This window comes from Empidonax traillii, unplaced genomic scaffold (assembly GCF_003031625.1).
Source record: "Empidonax traillii isolate 1590-97213 ecotype Southwest subspecies unplaced genomic scaffold, ASM303162v1 scaffold6:size4315531, whole genome shotgun sequence".
NCBI lineage: Eukaryota > Metazoa > Chordata > Aves > Passeriformes > Tyrannidae > Empidonax > Empidonax traillii.
In genome coordinates this window covers 1917252-1940208 of record NW_020955199.1, presented here as the reverse complement: position 1 = coordinate 1940208, position 22957 = coordinate 1917252, and the positions used below count along the sequence as shown (strand labels likewise).

At 40.3% G+C, this 22957-nt stretch overlaps 1 protein-coding gene across 3 annotated transcripts in view; it reads left to right on the top strand.

Annotated features, from left to right (window-relative positions):
- Positions 1-14686: 14686 nt before the first annotated feature.
- The window catches only part of TUT7 (terminal uridylyl transferase 7), a 35369-nt gene continuing 27098 nt past the window's right edge, over positions 14687-22957 (top strand). The window contains exons 1-5 of one of the 3 annotated variants that reach the window (XM_027880746.1): positions 14687-14779; positions 16711-17237; positions 21246-21421; positions 21943-22059; positions 22761-22938. In XM_027880746.1, coding sequence (XP_027736547.1) covers positions 16742-17237; positions 21246-21421; positions 21943-22059; positions 22761-22938 — 967 coding nt within the window. In that variant the 5' untranslated portion in view covers positions 14687-14779; positions 16711-16741. Of the gene's footprint in view, positions 14780-15344; positions 15362-15382; positions 15469-16710; positions 17238-21245; positions 21422-21942; positions 22060-22760; positions 22939-22957 lie in introns of those variants that run through there. The other 2 variants (XM_027880764.1, XM_027880755.1) reach the window with 2 other exon arrangements.

Below are 22957 nucleotides of genomic sequence, written 5' to 3'. Positions count from 1 at the left end.
CACCCATTCCCTCCACTCACCTTCCATCTACAGCAAGTCTGTCTCAAGGCATCAGTGAGATCAGGCTCCCAGATTTATTTCCAGAACTTGCTAAATTCCAAATTTTGGATGGTTTCAACTCGAAACCAGGAATCCGACCAGATTTTCTTGAAAACAGGCCCAGTTTCATTCAAAATGTGTTACAGACTTCAACAAATAGAGCCTGGGTTTTGACTTTCTTGTGAAACTTGAAACCACATGTGTTCCACATGGTTTAGGGTTTTGTTGTGAATATCTTACACAGCTCTATGGGAATAACCTTTTCTTGTGGGCTTTTAGCATTTCCTATCCCAGCCAGAACCATAAAAAGCAAGGGCTGGAAAATACGAAAACTACAATTATATGGCAAAAAAGGGGGACTTAACTTTTTAAACCTCAGACAATGTTTGTGTTCATTTAGAATGCAGAGTGAAGTTTTGAATTAATTCATGTTTTATTTTAACTGTTAGCTTTAATTAGGTGTACTCAGGAGAAATCACTTCCCCTCCAATATAAAATCCTGGAGCTTGCGACACATGGAAATTATAAACACTTTGGAATTACTTGGGAGATGGGTGTTGGCTTTGCAGCAGCAGAAGAGCAAATATTTACAGTACATTATGCTTCGTTTCACTTCTAAATTATTATCGTCCCCTTTGGAATAATCTATTTGCCAAAGACAGATTGCTACTAATGTTAGTGTCGTCTTCATTCATTTTGTTGCAGGCAATTATTTTTACTAATTTATATATTGAAATTTCTTGCTCTAGCTCTCTGCAGAGTCAAATGAAAACTTAGGAAATTCTTAATTTGATGTCTCTTTGTTCCCTGAATCACACCGTGGCATCTGACAAATTGTTATACTTCTATGAGCCTCAGTCTTTCTTTTTTCAAAGAAATACTTAACTTCCCAATAGAGTTGTTAATTAATTCATCTCCATGATAGGACTTTAAAAAATATAAATTGATATATAATGTTAGTTAGTGGTATTATAATTGCTTATTCCAAAGGCCCAAAGAAGCTGTTACAATACAGATTACTTAAACTAATGTTAAAGTATTTCCATCTTGGTCTCAAGGGGCTCAGTTATGGGAAGTTAAATATAACAAAAGCAATGCTATGACATAAAGGGAAAGAAATAATCACATATGCTGTTTTTACTCCCCTGATATAACTTCTGCAGTGCATGATGTGCCATTAGGTTTTGCAATAAAAGTATAGCAACCTGGCTTTGCGCTTACAAAAGCTAAAACCATCTGCGTACGTGTAAAACCTTTGCTGGCAGGTTTCCATGTGTGGTTCATGCATTCCTTTGCCTGTGCAATCTGAAGCTGTCAAAAACTAATTAAATAATTATGTGGTTGTTACTGCAGCTGTGTGTATTCTTCATTACGTTATAAGGCTGTGGTTTGAGGCACTCTCCTGCTCTAGGTTTCAAACTATTAGTAATGGAAGGTGTGTTGTCAGTGCATGTTCAGCTGCTGCCAGAAAAAGCAGAGAGGGAAGGGAACAGCCTTTCATGTCAGTCTATGATTGCACTTTTTACTGTATATTTCTTCCATACAGCACAGAGGTGAAAATACAAATTGACTTCTCACAGCCTCCTCATGTTGGGCAGAATTTAGCATGGCCTATCCTGAGTACAAGACAGAGAAAAGCCCCTGCAGTACTCCATAGTGGGTGACTGTATATCTGAAACACGTATGTTTTTCTTTAGCGCCCCTCAGCCTGGTGAGGTGATTTGGAGGCTGACAGCAAAAGGAGAAGACAGAGACTGTGGAGAAGACCTGTTCCTCACCTCCCTGGCCTGGAAGAACACTGCTGTCAGTTGTGCTTTTGATTCACTCTCTGACCCCAAGGCAATGACTCTCTGGGTCTACCTGCCCTATCAATAAATCATGGATAACTTGGTATTACCTGCTCCAAAAACACATCAGCAGGGTTGTTCAGGGTAGTAATTCAACTTGATCTCTGAGGGTGCTACCCAGATGCAGTACAGTGTTACAATATTCTGTCATTGGCAGTGATGCCAAACTACCACATCACCACTCACTAGCGCTTTTAGTTGAGGAACAAGGAGCTGTCACTGTAGTAAAATAATTCCTACTCATTCCCGTGCCCCTCCTGGTGGAAATTACTCTTGTACACAGAAAAACACGGCTATTGTTTACACTGAATACAATAGTGCATATGAGCACCAGGAGTCAGCCCTGCCTCACATCTCCTGCCTAGTGTGAAATAGAAGGGTAGCAGTCCCAAAGAAGAAGGCATCTGAGATCTCTTCACTGAGGGGCACTTTTCTCAGGGCTACTTAATGAGGTCACTGAGGCAGCTAAATCCAAGTAGTGCTGCTCTTTACAGACCAAACCAGCCCATATCAAGGATGTTTTTCACTGCTACAAAAGGCATGCCCTGGTTGCACATGCCGTGTACAATTTAGAGTCAGCACAGCTGTTGGAGGAACAGTGAGTTACTGCAGCAGCAAAGCTGCATCATACAGAGTGTCTCCAATTTATTATGTTTATGGAGCAACTTTACTTGTGGTAAGTTTTTCTTCTAATTTATGGAACTGTCCCATCACATCTGCAGTTGTCTGCTTGGCTGAATGTTCAAAAATACTAATAAAGGGAAAATCCCAGATGCTAATTTTCCCTAATATTTTTCGTGTATGTACCTGCAGCATAATACATGAGAGCAGATGCCTTCTTTCTACACGTCTTCAGATGGTTTACAGCTATCAGTCTACATGCCACACAGCCTTCCCTGTTTCACCTGGCAGCCATGACAAAGTTGTTTGAATTACCTGTTATCTACAATAGCCTTTTATCTAAGAGTCTTTCTCAGACTTCCCTCCAAAAGCTTATAGGTGAGCAGTAGAAAAATTCCTCAAAGCTAAAACAAAATAAGCTGCTTTCTGAAAACCCAAGCTGGAAGCTAACGATCCTTCGAGTTTGCAGGGGATACCAGAAAGCAGTGCATGTCTTTGGGTCCCTCTTGTGGTCTTGCAGTAACTATCTGACATCACCAACATACCCTTTCATGACCTCAAACACACCAACACACGGGGAGACACGCACGTTCTCAGACACACAGCAAGATCCGGAAGACAAGGAAGACAAAGGAAGGACAGAGTGCCAGTAATCCATCTGAGAGCTGAATGTCCATTTCTCATCATTACTACAACTGAAATTCCAGGGAACTACCATGTAGAGCCAAACAGTATCTCCATTTTCTTGTTGAAACCTTCTTTATTCATAAATAATATTCATTATTTATGAAACTATTGTAGATTACAATACAACATGCATAAAGGATATCAGAACATGACTGTGTCTCAGATTATTTCCAGATATACATCCAAGATCATATATTTGAGATTTTGAGTAAATGTACACCAAATATTTTGTGCATTCAAGTTTTGTATATGATATATTTGTATACTCAAGATTTTGAACACACTCTCCTTCTGAGGCATAGCCATAGGCTTTGAGATTACTACAAAGCAAAGTTTGTTTGGGGCAATATAAATTTAGTTTTGGAGAGAATCTTTCTAATGATTAAAATATAAAAGCTAACCTTACCCACTCTTTCTGAATTTCAACCTGTTTATAACAACCTCAGAAACCACTTCAGACAATTAGGCCATAGCTTGAAATTACAAACTTGAGCAAGACAAGAGGAAGACAGAGTGAGAAAAATTCCTTTAAAACGTATAGCCCTGGTCAGAGCAGCAAGCTTCTTTTAGTATCTGTCTCCTCCAAGCACCAAGAGGGGACTCAAGGAAGGTATATGTTATCAGGTCAGGGGTGTTCCAGAGAAGCTTAAGTAGTATTGTCTTCTGCGTCCAGCTGCTCCCTTACTACTGCAGATTCTGAGAAGGCATAAAAGGGTCAAAGAGATATGAACCAACAGCTGGGCAAAGAGACCAGCGCAACATCCGAAGTCATAAAGAACAGCAACATGTGGGATCGGAGGAATGCGTGCTAATGAAGGAGCCTTATCCCAGACTGCTTGTTGCACTTCTGCCTTCACCGTCATTCAGCTGCTTGCACTGGCAGTATTGTGCTTAACTTTGCTAACAGCTTCATGTCCTTTCTATTGCCCAAGTACCTATCATCTCAGTTCATCAGTGATTTCCTACCTCTCCGAGAAATAACTGTACAGCTTTGACCATGTTCCTAAAGCAATTTTCCTGAAATGCCACTTATCCTTCCTTGCCCTTCCAACAGCTCCCCAGACCACCAGGGCTCCTCTGAGCTTCTTTCTCCTACCTCCAATTGATCCCTCCCAACTTTCTTCATCTACCTACATCTTTCTCAGGTCTAACACTTCCAGGTCTGAAGCATCAGGTCTAACACTTCCACAAAACCCCACTTTTCTGCCCCCAAAGAGTTATCTTACTTTCACCCATAGGGAAGCAAAATTCAATGTTGCCTGTGCTACAGGGAAGCCTTAAGCTACTCTCAGTTTATTTATAATGTTGGCTCACTGTTATTTGCCACAAAGGAGCTGTTAAAGGAAGAACTGATTTTCTCCAGACTGAGGGCAAAAGTACTAGTACATATATCAAACATCCAGCAGTGCTGTGTGTAACAACTTGCATCTTCAATTTTTGCAACGAAATTCCTTACAGACATTCTTGGAAATTATAAAAAACAATACATATCAGTATGTTCAAGGAAAACCTCATTGTTTCTTTCCAAATAATTCTCTAATCCATGTATCTAATGACAAAGCATCAGAAAGAAAATCTTGAGCTTTTGGCTCAAGACTGTTCACTTTTATAGCTTCCCCATTTCAAAAATATTTACATCTTCCTACATTCCTCATATACTCAAGACGCTTTATAAACTTGCCTAAATACAAATAACTTGATGCATGTGAAAAGATAATACAATGTATTTCTAATGCTGGATAATCTGAAGTGCATATTTTGATAGGAATACAAAAAACACAGTAGAATTTGTTTTATGCATTATTGTTTTTCTGTTTCCTTTCAGAGGGAAGGCAGACCTTTTCCCACATAAAGGTAATGTGTCCTAAACATTAAGCAGTGTTTTCCACTGCTTGGAAAACCATTCCATAACAATGTTAACAATTCCTTAAATGCCAGCACTAAGTAGGTAAAGCTGACTGGACCTAAACCCGCATTTCTGCATTCAACTGCCCTCTTAAGAATACACAGGCTTGCAAATGAAAACTAGTCAAAAGAAGTTATCTTATTCAGTAGTTCTTTTTATTCCTTTTTGTGACTTCCATACTGAGCTGTTCTTTGATTTTCTCAGCTATGTCCTCTTTTCCAGCTCATAGTCTTTTCTGGAAAGATTTTGGGGACTTTCAATAATTACATTAGATTTTCAGGCATCCAACAGCCTCAGCAGAGAGGCAGTACTTGTTCCCAGTAGACACCTGAAAATCCTCCATATTCCACTCTGGCAAAAATAGGGCATCCAGCCTTCAAAAGTCTGCAGCAGAAGTCCCATCTTTCTCTGTTTATCCAGAGCAGCTGAGGCAGAAGCTACAGCTGTAGAGGCACAGAGGATGTGCTGTCCCACCACAGGGGCTAGTGCAGATCCTTCAGTGAATCCATGGGGGCCACTTCCAACACAGCCGTGTTCACCTACACTTGTGCTGTGCTGCTACAGACACACAAGATAATGTCCAGAACTGAAAAATTTTCTGGGTCCTGCCCTGCTGTGTAACTGTTATTGTTAGTGCTCCAAAAGTAGCTTTTGGAGAAAAAACATGGGAAACTTCCCCCAAAAAAGAGCAGCATTACAAAGCCATATTGTCTCTCATCTGTTTGCAGCTTCTCACTTCTAACAACCTATGGTACAAAAGCACAAACACAACAAGAGTTTACTTCAAAACTGATGCAAATATTTTCAATTTCAATATCTAAAGATGACATATCACCCAACACAGCCAGCCCAATTTTTAGAGATACTTAGCACCACCACTGAATTCAGGAAGTACTGAAGATCAATATTTATGACTACACAGATTGCACTTTGAGTATTAAAGCCCAGTTGTTACAGGAAACCAACTTTAGAAAATTTTAGTGTAAAAGGATCTTTGGCCAACATTGTTTACTGAATTGTGATTGTTTTCTATTTTGCCAGTCAATAGAAATACATCAGTTCAAATGAACTGAGTATCTGACCCCTCAGATTTACATATTCACATGTGCATACATATATAAGTACATGTACATAGGCTGTATTTACTCGAAGTATTGAAGTTCTTTTACAAGATAATTCTTCTTATAAACAGTAAACTAGGGAAGTAAATGCTATCTATACACTTTTTACAACAAGAAATTCTCACAATGAGTAATTTGTCATGTTCTGTTCCTCTAATTTATTATAATGTCAAAAAATACATTAACCTGGGAACTAAAAAACATGTGGGAGTTGTAAAACTATCCACTTAATAAAAGACTTACAATGTTTTTAGCTAGCTCAGGAACCGGGATTTAGGTTGATGGAAAGGATTATTGCTTAATATTTTCCATAACGTCAGCAATCTTGTCAAAATCCCCTGGTTGCACTGAGAGTAGGAGACATCTGTTTTATGGGGTGAGCACATATTCTGGAATGTGCTGGAATGAGCACAGTCCTGGAAATATCTGCCATTAGACAGTATCACAAACGGGATTCATTATCCCTTCACAAGTTAAGCCCAGTTTACACTTCACAGTGGTATGGAAAAATCATTCTGCTTATTCCAGCAGAAGCCTTGTTGTAGGCATGGTGCTGAAGATTAGAAAATCCCTTTGCCAATATCATTTAGTTCATGTGGTGAGAGACTGCAGTCTGTACCAGCATGTGAACCATTTTGCCATTTCCATTGCACCACAGGTTCGACATGTAAGCTTCTGTCAGGAGGGTTTGACTGTGTAGTTGTCTCTCACGTTCTAGCTTTAGAATTGTGATCAGTGTCACAAAGCCGACTTGGAGGTCATTTTCTAGTGATGGGCTCTATGGATTAATGCTGCAGTTACTAGTGTTTGACATTGTCACAAATGACTAAGACACTGGTAAAGAGTACGCTCTCGCCAAGTCTGCAGAGTACAAAACTGTGAGGAGAGGATGATATATGCCAGGGGGTCCTGGACTGGCCAGAAAAATTGGGTCAGAGGAACTTCATGAAGTTCAGCTATTGACTATGAGCCAACAACGTGCCCTTGAGGCAAAGAAGGTCAACAGCTTCCTGGAAAGAACATCGCAAGCAGGTTGAGGGAGATGATAATTTTCCTCTACTCAGCACTAATGAGACATATCTGGAGCTCTGGGCCATGTTCTGGGCTCCCCAAAACAAAAGTGGAGCAAGCCCTACAAAAGGTCACAAAGATGATTGAAGGTGGTGAGAAGAGCTGGCCTTAACAGCTGCAGAAGGGAATTCTCAAGGGTGTCTCATCAGTGTACGTAACTACCTTATGTGGGACAGCAGAGATGAGAGAGCCAGGCTCTTGTAATCGGTGCCCACTGAAAGGACAAGAGACCATGAGTACAAATTAAAACATTTAATTCCATCTGAAAACACTTTTTTATTGTAAAGGTAGACAAATATGGCACAGGTTGCTCAGAGGGAAGCATCTCCATCCTTCGAGATACTCAAAATCCAGCTGGACATGGCCTTATGTAACTTGTTCCAGGTAACTCTTGACAGAGATGGGTAGACTAGGGGATCTCAAGAGGTCCCTTCCAAATTCAGCCATCCTGTGATTCTGTGGCTGTGATATTGACAAACCTTTGGAACTAGAATGAAGTTTACAGATCCATGTCCCTTGACAGGCATGTCTTCTAATTCCATCTACACCAGCAGAAGATGTTATGCTTTCAATTTATGAAATTTTTCCTCAGGCCCTTTATTTCTCAATCTATGAATTTTATAACAGGTATAGCAACTGAATCAGTTTTTAGGAAAACATCAGATATGGAGGTCTTTTGGAGCTTTTTAAGATAATGGTGATAGTTAGCTGAATAGGTTTTGCTTGCCTCTCTTTTACAGCCTCTGTATTTCAGGGCAAAGAACGTATTCAGGAGAAGGACCATTAGAATACTAAAGTCTTTACAGAGTGGGAAACTATTCTAATACATTGTCTTAGATTCTATTGACATAGAGCTCTTAGATGTGGCACAGGAAGGCACAGACATGCTAGCTTTAATCTAGTGAGCTGGGGGAAAGAATGGCAGAAACCTCAGCCTAGGAGGGATAGCAACGTAGAGATTGTACAGAAGTTGTGACAGAAGACTGTATTTACCAGACCAGACTGAAGCCTGTGCTGCCGTTTCCATCCCACCTCACCCAGATTAGCTAAATTTTTTATCACGTTTTATTATCGTACCTTCATTTTGCTGCATAAGCATGTCTTTAAACTCAGTTTTCGTGGGTAGTTTGAGCTACATTTTTTCAGCAATTCTTTTGAATCTGCTGCCATCTAGTGAGCAGAAATCACACTGAAATGTGTGGAGTTTGCGGCCAGCAGTTTTTAGCTCCTAAGATATGCACAATTTTGTTCTCTTCCTCCATGTCAAGGCATAGCTTATGGTATGGTTTTGCATACATTTCCCTAATAGGCTCCCAGATGTAAAGATATAATTGGCATAAGGTCTCCTCTGCCTTATACCTTCTCTGGCTAGTTCTAAATCACTTCATTTTTAACACCTGGAGATTTTCACTTGACTGCTCTCTACTAATAAATCCATATTTGAAAATGTTAATAAAAAAGTTGTGAACGTGTAGGATTTTGACTGGGTGTACTGATTTTGGCTGGGATAGAGTTAAATTTCTTCACAGTAGCTGCTGTGGAGCTGTGTTTTGGATCTGTGCTGTAACCAGTGCTGCTACTACAGAAATGTTTTCTTTACTGCTGAGCAGTGCACAGAGCCAAGGCCTTTTCTGCTCCTCTCCCCAGCTAAACAGAGCTGATCAAAGGGATGCTCCACTACATATAACTCTATGCTCAGCATATAGAACTGAGGGAAGGTTAGTGGGATTGGTCTTTGGGGAATAAGCAATTGTTTTAATTTACATCACTTTTCCTGGGTTCACCACCTTCTTCTCTGATGGTTTCTCCATCATTATCATAACTTTTCAGTACCTTGAAAATCCTTGTGTAGTTAAAATACTTTTATTGGTATTTATTAGAAATATTATTTTGCCTTTTTCTAAGGCCAACAAGCTATTCAGGGATATGACCAAGGACCTGTGGCAGTGTGGTCATGGGTAGTAAGCATGAGGGAGAATACGAACAAGGAAATTCTAGAAAAATCTAGAAAATTCCTCACCTCCAGTGGTGATATAGTTTCATCATAGACCTCTCAGTGTGTGGATTCCTTACCTGTTGTCTTCCCTATCACAGCTTTAGAAAGACAGGCTCTACACAGCAATCTCTACACTCAGGGTCATCTGCACTTTAGGTCTAAATGCTTCTGAAAGAAGAGATTAGTCCTCTGCAACTAATATATTCTATGATTATACATATGGTGTAGACTCTGCTCTATATATCATGCAACTGATACTACATGGAGTAAGTGGATCACACTGATAACCCAACAGGTTCACATGGGAAGCCTTAACCACTAAGGAATCCTGGAAGTGATCATGTACTGGGAAGAGGGCTGAAACTTCAGGCTGTCAGCAGAGGAGTTGACTGATGGTGAAGAGACCCCACTGTACAATAAGTTACCAGAAAATAAAAAGCAATATGCCTCATCTACAGACATATCCTGTCATGTTGTGGGAAAATATTAAAGGTGGAAAGCTGCTGTGTGGAGTCCTACATCAGCAGCTGCAGAAACTGCTGAAGGACAAGGTCAATTGAGTCAGTTTGCAGAAAATAAAGCTCTCCGTCTGGCTTTAGACATTGTTGAGAAAGCAATACTTTATCTCTGTACTGACCCACAGATCATGGCAAATGCTCTGAGAGTTGCTACAGCAATGAAAGCATAGCAGATGGCAGAGCAGAAGTAAACCCATCTGGGCTGTCGATTTGCAGTGAGATATTGCTGTTCATGTGGTAAACCTTGTTGTAAAAGTACATCACATAGATGCTCACATACTGAAGTGTCTGCCACTGAAGAACATCAAAACAATGAGCAAGCGGACCAGGCTGCTAGAATGGAAATGGTTCAGATGGATCTGGACTGGGAATACAGGGGTGAGCTATTTATATCTCAATGGGCCCACGATATATCAGAACATGTAGCAAGGTAAGAAATATACAAATGGGCTCATGATCAAGCCATGGACTTGATCACTGATGCCATTGCATAGGTTATCCATGAATGTGTGCCATAATTAAATAAGCCAAGTGGCTGAAGCCTTTTTGGTATAGAAGATGATGGCTGAAACATACATGCAGGAAAGCCTGGCAGATTGATTATATCACACAACCATGAACTTGACATAGCAAGCACTGTGTGTTTACAGTGCTGGAATTGATTACTGGATGGTTAGAAACATAACCTGTGGCCCATGCCACTGCCCATATTACTATTTCGGACTTTGAAAATTAAGTTTTGTGGCTGCCATATATTGAAGGTATTATAGCAGGAACCTCTTACTTATAGCAAGGTTAGATGGAATTCATTGTCATGTTAAAACATACAGGCTAGTCTGAAGGGACTAGAGCTGGGGAATGTAATGGGTATACTCTTAAATTGTTGTAAACCATTATGTGAGTTGGATGTTACAGAAGGTCCTACAGCAGAAATGACCTGAACCAATGAAGGATTAACCTTAAGAAGCACTGGTGCAAGTGCAGCAGTGTCCTAACCTGAGCTGGCTTTTGTGCCAAATAACTCTACGCAACACACCATCTTTTCCATCCTGAGTGACCACCATAACAGATGGAGCCCAAAGTCAAAGACCAAATGAACACAGTGAGCATTTTGTGGATATCTGGAGACACTTCACAAACATATTATGGGGAAATGGGATGTATTGAGATAGGGTGTGACCTGAACATGGCATAAATTATATGGGATAACAGGTGGGGAATGTACTGGTTTGGGCTGGGATAGAGTTAGGTTTCCTCATGACAGCTTTTACAGGGGTGATGGTTTCAATTTATGCTGGAAACAGTGCTGATAGTACAGAGATGTTTTAGTTACTGCTGAGCAGCACTTACACGGCAACAAGGCCATTTGTGCTTCTCACGTCACCCCACCAGCAAGTAGTCTGGAGGTATACGCAGGAAGCTGGGAGGAGACACCACAGTGGGTCAGGTCATCTTCAGGTGTAAATGGTCATATCCGCTGTCTTCAGAAAATACCACTGTAAAATACCTGTCAGTAGAGTTCTATCTGCAAGTGATGCAACCTTTCACTGATGAAGACAAACAGCAACATTTTCAGTACTTCTTGCAGTTTTTCAAGCTGGAGAGTGTTACAACAGTGAAATGATGAGGTGACAAAGACAGCAGGCATGGGTGGGGCTCCAAGAGATGTCTGAGTCATAGTCAAAACAGGCAGTGTATCTCTGCTTCCTACCACTTCTAGGCCTGGGCAAACCCACGCTGTTAGCACAAGTACGGCAGGTTTTGGATCCTGAAGTGCTCCAGTTTATCTCACAAACCAACAGAAAAAAATGCAATCTTTTACTTCTTGATGGACAAGCTTTTGTAAAGGAAAACAGTATCTTTTGTATGACAACAGTAAAACACAACAAAACTATTTAAAAGATATACAAAATACTTGTTTTGAAGTCATTAAGAGCTCAAGCTGGAGAAACTGGGAATGTAGTGACTTGCTCTAAGCTGGACCAAAAAGTCTGCAGCAGATTCAAGATCAGCACTCAAAAAATTCCAGAGACTACATCTCTTAAAAAATAAAATATGATTCTGTGATGCCAAATACCACTATTTGTTCTTTAAGCTCAGTCTTACAATTTATATGCATCTGGCTGATCTTACTTGACTTAGTGAGTTGTAGTCTTTTACTGTTTTTCAATTTTTTCTCTCTCTTGTTTTCTTTTATTACGGGCAAATTTAGCAAGATTTGCTAATTACCTTTCCCATTTCAGTTTATTTGTAATCAGTATAATAAGTCTACTTTTTCTCATAAAAACTGACTCATTGCATCTTCATGCTATCTATTTAGAAAAAAATCTCAGCTGATCAAAATCTGGGTTTTCCAAGCAACAAGTGTGTTTAGGACATATGACACTCTTAGCTCACTTCCTCTTCTTTCATCTGATCACATAAAATGCTAATATTTGAGTATATAATAATCCACGCAATTGAAATATAAACAAGAATCTGTAAGTTTTATAGGAACTACAGGAATTTTAGTTTAATAAAAATTACAGAAAGTTTAGACAGTGTTCTATATGTGCACTAGTGAGGAGTTTCCATAAAACTAAAAACTCTTTCACTCACCACAGTCAATATGACAGAAAACTGCTCAGTCTGCAACCATTTAACAATTTTATGGAAAAAAAAGAGGCAAGACAGGGCTCAGAAACATTTCTGAGTTTGGTACCTGTATGGGTTTTGGCTGGGTAAGAGTTAACTTTTTTCACAGTGACTTGTATGGGGCTGTGTTTTGGTTTTGTGCTGAACACAGGGTTGATAATGGAGAAATGTTTTTGTTATTGCTGAGCAGGGTTTACACAGAGCCAAGGCCTTTTCTGCTTTTCTTACTCCCTCACTGGTGAGTGGGCTGGGAGCACACGGGAGGTTGAGAGAACACAGCCAGAACAGATGAATCCAGTCGACTAAAGGAATATTCCAGACCATACGAAATCATGCTCAGTATATGAAGCTGGGGAAAAGGAGGAAGAAGGGGGCGTTTGGAGTGATGGTGTTTGTCTTCCCAAGTAACTGTTACACGTGATAGGACTCTGTTCTCCTGGGGATGGCTGAGCCCACCCACGAGAAGTAGTAAATTAATTTTTGTTTTTCTTTGCTTGTGTGTGTGGCATTTGCTTTCCCTATTAAACTATATTTATCTCAACCCACAAGTTCTCTGGCTTATACCCTTCCAGTTCTTCCTCTGATCCCGCTGGTGAAGCAGTGAGCAAGCGGCTGCATGGGGCTTGGTTGCTGGCTGAGATTAAACCATGCCAGTCCCCCAGCCACATCTGCTCACAGCAATTGTTTTGGTAAGTTAAGGTATCCTTCCATGCCAGGCCTTCTCCAGAAACTGTCTTACCAGGAAAGCGTAATAGAGGGGAAGGCAAAAGTATCTTGCAAGTGTTAATACGAAGCACCAGGCTATAAAGCCTTGTATGGAAAGGTGCCATAAATGATTTTGGGAAATCTCTGCTATTTACCTCCTTTCAAAACCTGTATACATTTGTGCATTTTGCTAGTGAAGTCTGAATTGGAATGGGAAGGTGAATTCGCATGAGATTTGATAAGAGCACCTCTTTTCCATAAAGATGAATGCAAAAGAGCAGCAGGAAAAGACCTTCCTAAACCAGGCAGTAATCAGGTAATGAAGAGGGCATGCAGAAACAGGATGAAGTTGTAGGAGGAAGAGGCTGAACAAATGCAAGCAATATTCACAAAATGTACAGGTCACTTAATCCAGTGAGAAGGGTAACTTAGTGCAACAGGAAGTAGAACTTACTTTTTTTTTCTACAAGAAAGCAGTTCCATTTCCCCACCTGCCCCAGGTTTTCCCACTTCCTGTAATTTGTGTTTATGTTTCTCACAGGTAATTTGCTCTGAACATTAGCTGCTGCAACCAAGGGTCTTGTTTGATCAGACACACAGGCTGTATGACTGGGTTGGGTTGGGTTGGGTAGCTGGTAGTGCAGCAGTGTCTTCAGTTCTCTCACACAAGAGACAACAACATCACATTCAGAAACTATTATGCTTATATTGTGCTAGTTTTGTGACTGCTGTGCCAATCCATGTATTTTCAATTGGATTTCCTGGGAGATGACTACAATGCACATCTTCCAACACCCGGGAAGTGATTATTTCCCTGTACTTGGCACTGGTGACGCCGCACCTCGAATATTGTGTCCAGTTCTGGGCCATTCACTTCAAGAACATTACTGTGCTGGAGGGAATCTAGAGAAGGGCAGTGAAGCTAGTGAAGGGTCTGGAGCACAAGCCCTGTGAGGAGTAGCTGAGGGAGATGGGGTTGTTTAGCCTGGAGGAGGCTCAGGTGCGACCTTACCTCTCTCTTCAGCTATCTAAAAGAAGGCTGTAGGCAAGTGGGTATCGGTCTTTTCTCACAGACAACCAGCGATAGAACAAAAGGACACAGTCTTAAGCTGTGGGGGAGGTTTAGGTTGTATATCAACAGAAATTTCTTCTCAGAAAGGGTGATTGGCCTTTGGAATGGGCTGCCCAGGGAGGTGGTGGAGTCACCACCCCTAGAGGTGTTTAAGGAAACACTACACATGGCACTTAGTGCTATGTTCGAGTTGACGAGCTGGTGTTCGGTCACAAGTTGGACCCGATGACCTCAGAGATCTTCTCCAAGCTAATTTATTCTATGATTCTGTGACTGGAGTTGGGTCCCGCAGAAAACGAACTGCCGCGTTCAACCCGTCTGCGGGTACGAGCTTCCAGCACCCGCTCCCCGCGCCGCCTCGGGCTCTCCCTGCTCATAGGTGCGTACCGCCTCCCCGCTCTTCCCCTATCCCTATCCCCATCCCTCTCCCTCCCCGCCCCTCCGGGCCGGAGGGCGGGCCCGCTCAGCCGGAAGAACCGCGCCGATCGGGCGCGCCGAGGACCCAGCGCTGCTTCCGCCGCGGCACAATGGCGGGCGCCGGCCGGGCCGGCCGTAGCGGGCGGTGAGTCCCCTTCTCTCAGCAGGCGGCGGCGGGGCAAGGCCTTTCCTGAGGGCGGGCGGTGTCCCCCGGCGTCCTGTCCTGCTCGCCCGCCCTGCGCCTCTCTCCCTCCCTTCCTCCCTGGCCGGCCCGTCCGTGCCGTGGCCGGTCCGCCCGTGGGCTGTGTCCCGCTGAGGCGGCGGGGCCGGTTTGTGTGTCGCCATAGCCCCTGCACCGGGGTCGGGGTGGGCAGGAGGGGGCTGGGGGCCTTCGTCAGCCGGTGTGAAACGGGGAGAGGGGAGCCGGGAGCTGCGGCGTGCGGACGAGGGAGCCCTGGCCCACGTAGCGTGTTTCCTTCGCTGGTATCCGAACACCTCTGCCTGCGTCCCGCTGGCAGCTGGGCCGGCGCTGCCTGCTGCTTCTGGCCCCGCAGGAGCTTGGTCGACCCCTCTGTGATGCCGCTGACCCTCCAGGCCAGCCCCCCTTCCCCCTGCCCGCGCCGGGCTCGCACCTTGAGTCGTGGTTGGGAGTCAGAGGCGAGCGCAAACTTTGACTTTTTGCTTCGTTCCAGTACAGAGAAGTGTCGTCATCCATCCTGGCGGCAGAGTGTGGGCGTTGCTTCTGGGGATGACTCTAAAACAAGCTGATTTTAGGTTACTGTGAAATTCGGATTTGACAGCAGTTTCTTTCCTAAAATAAGAAGCAAGTACTTTAAGCATTTGAAACTTTTTTTTAGCACTTACCCGTAGTAGCTTCATTTTCACAGTTGTACATAACTGGCTAAGAACTGTGGTCTTTAGGACAGGAATCATACTTGTTTTGTTGCTTATGTAGGAGCAAAAAAAAACCAAAAAAAACCAACTGCTTAAGAGGGGGATACAACTAAAAGCCTCAGGCCTATAAAAAGCAGACACTGAGATGCTTAAGAGTTCCTTTGTGGCCTGCAGAATTTAAAAAAAAAAGTAAGACAATCAGGTATGCTACTCCAATATTAAAACCAACAGAAGGGCATCTCCTGCTGCTTAAGTGCTTCTTAAAAATGCCCTACAACTTTATCTGCATCATTAAGCACCTGCACATATTTTGAGAGAGAAAACCTTTGTTTTTGGTTGTAAATCATACAATATTTGGTGTCATCAAGACCATTGCTGTTTGTGTTTTATACAGTCTCTTCTAGTAGTTTGCCCTTACACAGACCACATGGGTTTATGCCAGCATGGGAGTTACAGCTGCCTGGAAATGTTTTACAGTAAGAACAGGGATGTGGCTGGGGAAGGGGGTGGAGGTACACAAGCTAATCGGTAGCCCAGATGTTTTAGACAATGCTAAAATATTATGAATGTGAGTACTCTATACTGAGCGCTGTGAGACTTCACATTGATGGTCTGGGTAAAATGTGCAGGGTCCACAGGAATTACATTGTTTCTAAATAATTGTATCATATTTGCCTGACAGCTAGATTGTAACTCAACTTCTTCATCTCTGTCTCCTCTGATCATCATAATTTTCATTCTTAACAGGCTGAACAGTTTCAAGGTGAACAGATATGTAGAATGGCTTTGGGGCCATCCTAGTTATCGTCTCCTACATTATCGACATGCCACAAAATTCCTTCAGTTATTCTTTCAAAGCTTTCCTGTACTGAGCTGAAATTCTGATGTAGACTCGTAAAATTAACTATTTTAAAGGCATCTAGACCTTAATGCTGGAAAAGCCATAGGCTGTCTCTGTATTTTATGAACAACCTATAGGTTTTAGACATTTTAAAAGAAGAAACTGAGCTGAGTTTTGGGCTGCCTTTTGTTTTGTTTGGATTAAACTCTGCTTTTCACCAAGACTTGTTTGCCTTATTTCAGAGCCAGGGCTTTGATTGTTGAGATTTCCATAACAAATAACAACCAGCATTTATTGCTTGATTGTTTTTAAAATACAGCTTTTATGTTTTTGATTTCTAGGTGGGAATCACTGAATTGAACAGCAGTAACCATGGGAGATGCTGCAAAACCTTGCTTTGCCAAACAAAAGAAGGAACAGGACATTTTACATCAAGAAGAATTAAAAGGAAGTCCCTTACAGAAAGACTACCGAGCCATGGATGAATATGGAAATGGCCATAGCAATAAAATAGATACCAACCTGCAAAAGAGAAAGGGAACACCAAGTCATTATGGAAGCAGTCCGAGACGAGGGCCACGCAGTATACCGAGTAACTCAAACTCACTTAAAAACACAACTTCCAGTCAAGGGTCAAAGTTAAATGATACACAAAGAGACCAAATGAAGAAGTGGGTATCTGATGACTACTGTTGTACTTCTGACACCTGGAGAGAGTACCGATCTGTTTCCTGGACTCCTGTGCATGGCAGGACAAGAAAGGGTTCCTTTCATGAGGTGGAAGGTGCCGGAAAAAGAAACGTAAGACGGCAACTTCAGGAAGATTTAATGAGTGAAGATGTGCCAGACGTACAGAAAGGAACTGCTGGTAATCAACATGTTTGTTTGTTTTTACATAGCTATCTAGTGAAGTAGCTTCCTACATGTGTTACTGAAAAGTAAAATTTCAAGAATTCACTGTTAAAGCAAAAAATTGTTTTGTCATATATTGCAAACTGTTGACTGAACTGTACTGCAGCATTTTTAACAAGTTGTTACAGCAGATGGTACAGAACTTGTTTTATAAATTGTGTTGTCCTTGTAAGCTAGTTTGTACATGGTAGGAGTGCATAGATTGCAGTGTCTGTGGTGTCCCTATTTGCAGTTTTCCCTGTACAATTTGATTGAGTCATCGAGGCTGGGAAGGGATGTCGATACAGTTGATACAGATTTTGGAGCTACTTATGAGGTCTATAACAGTGTATCTTAATTAAGATTGAGAACAATGCCTTGTCAGTGTTGTGAGAACCTAGTACAGCAATAACACGAATCTGATTCTCCATACATATTGAACTTCTCTGTGCATGGTTGGTACTAATAATGAGAGTACAAGCCCAAAGCATTGAAATGCAAGGAAGGACAGGCTAAGGGGAGTACAAAGTGATCAGTACTCCTGATATCTTCATTGAATGCAAGTAAAGCAGAAGGAGGAAGCTCTAAAGAAGAGGCTATGATTAGAAAAATAGGAAAGTCTTAAGGCACAAATAAGGTGCTACTAACACAGAACATCTGTTGACAAAAATCTATCTTGTTTTAGTTAAGACTGGGAGCAAAAGACAGCATTAATCTGACCCCCTGCTGAGAGGAAAAGCTATTGCTGGTTGATACTAGGAAGTCCAGGAATTAAATGTCCTTTCCCTTGATATTAACTGTCACTTAAAAGATAAACTGTTAGCAGGTGCCCAGTGTCTCATTGTTAGAAGTAAACTGCACACAGCTCAACTTTATATGAGGAAAGAGCAGAATTAGAATGCTTTCACAAGTTTATTCTCAAATTTACTGGATCTAATGAACTTTTTTTTGTGAAACTTCAGGAAATCACTGAAATAGATTTTTGGAAACACTGGCAATGATACTCAGGGGAAGTGAGCTACTCATATATAGGGAAGTGCAAGTGTCTCTTAAAAGTGGAATTGAAAAAACTGGTATGCAGTTTTAATCTTGGGAGTCTGTTTTGGAAAAAATAAAGCAATCTATTGTAAGTATTTGAAAAGTAACAGAGATAAGTAGTAGTAAGTATGGATTTGTAAAGAAAAAGGTATGTCAAGTCCCAGTTTGTTTCTGTAAAGTGGACGTGGGAAAAGCAGATGGTAAATATTGCTATTTTGTACTACTTTAGGTACTCCTTTGTGACAGTTCTGTAAGTAAACTAGAGGAAAATTCTCTCAATTAAATTAATGTAAGAGACTTGCAGAGCTAATTAGGTAACTATACTCAAAAAATACTAAAGATTTTGTCAAAATTTTAAGAAGTAGTGAGTGGACATCCTGTGAGTGAGGATTCTATCCCACTCAATGTTTATTATACTACTCTAATGATGAATGGAGATGGCATGCTTATTAATTGTGTGTTGTTAAAATTGAGTATGCTGTGGAGCTGGTAGGAATGGAATGCAGAAAAGCAGGAAGGTCAATTAAAATAACTTTGCAGAATTGGAGAAATGACCTTACATATAGGATGAAATATCAACTATACAAATAAAGGAGGAAAAGTTATTATAAAGCAGTACTTCTTCCAGAGAAGAATCTGAAATCATAGTGAATGAAAAGATGATAATGAGTAAAGTGTCACAATGTTGTGAGGCATGAAAAATACAGCTTCAAGTACCCCTTTTTCTAAAAGCTTTTTGTAAACTCAGTTGCAGTACTTTACTGAGTCCAGTTTTGGCACCCCAGTTATATGAATAAAATAGAAATAGTTAAAAGAAGAGCAAGAAGATTGTCAAAACATACAGAAAACAGAAACTACAGTGCCTAACCTTTCTGCTAAATGAAAGGGTAGGGAGGCGTTATTCCGCTGTCTAGGAAGATAGTAAAAATCTGGTGTAGTAATCTGTCTTGTTTCTTTCCAATAGATGAGACACAAAGCAATGGGCCCAAAATTGATTAAGAAAGATTCAGATGAGGAATAAAGGGAAAGTTTCTGATGGTTAAGCTAGGAAAAACGTAACTGAAGGTCTTTAAGAACTGGTTAGCTGAGCATTGCTCAGGATTGACAAGGTTCATTTCATCCTGCTGTGAAGCACGGGCTTGGCATAGCTCGCCTCTTGAGGTCCCTTCAGAAGCTCTACTTCTATATCAATAGCAAAGAATCATTAAAAATGTCTCTTTTAGCATTTTCTTTTACTTGAAATATTTTGCGCAGTTGTCCTTTTCCATTACCTTCACGTCTTTTTACCACAGCTCATAAGGAAGGAGTTTACAACATCTCTGAGGCACTGTTTTTTCTGCTGGAGCTTTATCTTGCCTTGCATTTAGTACTTTATTTAATCATTAGCCTGTAATTAGATTGTCACTGTTGTAACTACCAAATATTAGAAGTATTTATGTACTTCCGCTCTTTTTAAAGTTACTTAGTTGTTACAGAAATAATTCATAAGTAGATAGTTGTCACAGGCTTTCCTGTGAAGACATTAATACACCTTTTTTTCAGTTTCTGTCTACAGTGATCAGTTAAAAACTATGTAGCCAAACAGTTGTGGCAGGTCTTAGAAATTTAAGCAGGAGAACCAATGCAAAAATGGAAGGGTTGTGTAAAGTTCAGAAGCTCAGGCATCTGTTTCTTCTCCTTGGAGGTTCCTTTGGAGTACTGCCTCTGCAACCTATTAAGCCTTAGTTCAGTTTATTCCTCGTGCTGCTGCTGAAAGAAGTTATGTTACCATTCTTGTCCTGGTCCTCTTTACTCTGCTAGCACGTGTATGCTGCTTAGTGAACTGAATCAAATAACTGTTTGAAAATACACAACCATGTTATTTCTCTTTTGCCAATTATTAAAAACAAAAAAATGTTTTCACAGGAAACAAACTTTTTAAATGTATTTGGTACAGCAGTTGGGGTTTATCATGTTAAAATAAAGGTTTGGGGTCTAAGGAAGTTACATAAACTTTTATAGGAGAATGCATCTGGATATCCTGTATAGCTGTACAAGTGAAAGATAAGATCTGAAGTCAGTGTGAAAATCTGACCTATGTGTATTCATTCCAGAGATGATTTTTACAGGTATGCTTTGGACCAATAGCAATTTCTGCTTCAAAATCTGCTTAAAAGCAGATGTGGTATTTACACTATTTTGTTCCAGAACTTTTGCTGTAAACATAACAAACTTTCTAAACATTATTAGTATGTTTTGCAGGTTTATTAAGCAATGCGTGCAAATACTTAGCAAGTCTATTCTTTATTGATTTCAGTTGCCAACAGGGCGTCTAATTTTTTTCACTTGTCTATTTAATAATGGGAAGGCAACACTATACTGGTTTCATTGAAAGGCAGATGACATTATCTTCAGTAATAACCATCTGTTAATAAATTGTTTTATGTCATGTAAGCCACAGCAGTGCTATGTCATAGTGCTGTTAGCCCTTAGAAATTATTCAAATTGTCCTGCTCTTTTTAATTCTGTGATACTTGTAGTGGTTAACGGGTCTAGCTTATTCTTCTACCAAAGCCTGACCAGGCATCCTGAAATCTTTGGATATATTTTGCCTTATCATTATGATGACATACAGGTACATCTCAGCTAGGCAATGAAATTTATTGCATCAAGTTTAGATTTTTTGCAGTTTTAACAGAGGTATCTAAATAAGGTCATTGTTTTCAATGGGACAAATCAGTAGGGTTTTTTGTAGTTCAGAACAAAGGTACTGTAGATTTTGAAACTAATATACACACTTATTAGTATCATACTTGCACAGAAGAGATTATGAAACTGTACAGAGTGGATGAATTGTGCTTCTTTGATTTGCACATAAGTAGAATGGTAATTAGGGAAAAATAAAAAAGAAATGCTGTGTGGTACTCTGCAGTTATTTGATATATTTGCTCTTATAACTCTTTATAAGAAATGAAGAAGCTTAGAAAACCAAGAAGATCAAGAAGAACTAGAAAAGATGAGTGTGATCAAGATGAATTGGATGGTCCAGTCATAGATGAATCTGGGCTGTCAGCAAAAGAACTTCTTCGACTGCAGCAAGCTGAAGAACGATTGAAGCGAGACTGCATTTACAGACTGAAGAAGGTGCCACTGTCTTTACTTGTATAGACCTCTCCTATTGTTTTATTCTGTAAATACAGTATAGAGAGTATGCTTTGAGCAATTTCTCTGATTGTAGCAAGAAAGCTTAGTTACGGAATTTAAGTAAAATAAATATGGGTACTGTTAATGAATTGTCAGGCAAAGGTAGGTTATCCTTTTGGGTTTTTTACTACAATAAGTCTTTCTTTGACAACAGTTTACTGTCTGCTCCTTTAGTTAATGAATTAACACCAGATGTTAATTAAAATGCTGGAGCAGTTGTTTAGTTAGTATATTCTTCCATGGGCACTGGGTACTTTTTACTGTAAAAGACATGGTGATTGACAAAGTAGCATCATTATTCTGGCATTATATTTGATATGCAAACTTTCTGACTGTAAATGTGGAATTAGGAAAGCTAGAGTAGTTCTGGATTTCAGAGTTAGTCATTCAAATTAGAAAGAGTATTGAATGAAGGTAATGTCTTTGTATATTTTAGGGTTTTTTTACTATCTTTATTTTAGCAACCTCGAAGCTACCCATCAGCAAAATATACCTGCAAATTGTGTGATGTTTTGATTGAATCGGTGGCTTTTGCTCATAAGCATATTAAAGATAAAAGACACAAGAAAAACCTGAAGGTGAGTTAAGGACAAGAAAAAGTATAAAGTACATATTTATGATATCTTTCTTACCCCACTAATGACAGTGAAACTGCACTGCTTTTAAAATCATTCCCCTTTTTTTTTTTTTTGCTATGTTTCGATCTTGGGATCTGGACTTTGGAATGAGCAGTAGCAATAAGCAAATGTAGTTGGTATGGCAGAATTAGAAATTATAACCTGTATGTCAGAGTGAATATTTCAATTCAGAAATAATGTAAAAATTAAGAACTTGTTGATTAAGAACTTGTTTATATTCAAAGAAAATTGGATTCGTTTTTATTGTGAGCATCGAAATAACTTCCAGCACAATGTCAATTTTATTTTCTATTTTTTTTAATGAAATATCTTCTGTTCCTTCTGCTTTCTCCTCTTGAAATGGACAAAAATATGTCCGGTACAGGTTTTCTGTTTTTTCCTCTTTAACTCCTACCTTTTCTCACCTCGTAGGTGATGAAAGAATCAGTGATTTCTTTTTTTTTTTTAACATACCAAGTACATGTATATAGACCTCTGCACACTGGAGGCTCCTGGAGTATCAGATTCTTTATTGTTTCTGGTTGCCTGCATTATCTGGAAAACCTGTGGTTGTGTTCCTTGGGATGAGGTGTTGGTGTTCATTGTAGTACATTAGGCAACTCAAGGAAACCATTAAAACATCAGTCTTATTATCTCAAAAGGAAAAGCGAGAGGAACAGCTGCTGACCGCTCTGCCTCCTCCGACGGCTTCCCAGATACAAGCTATTGGTGTTGCTATTGAAAATGTAGTGCAGGAGTTTGGCTTAAATAATGAAGATCTAGAAGAAAGGCTCAACATTAAAACAGTGATGGAAAACTTACTGCGTCAAAAATTGCCAGGTATTATTTGCAATTTGTT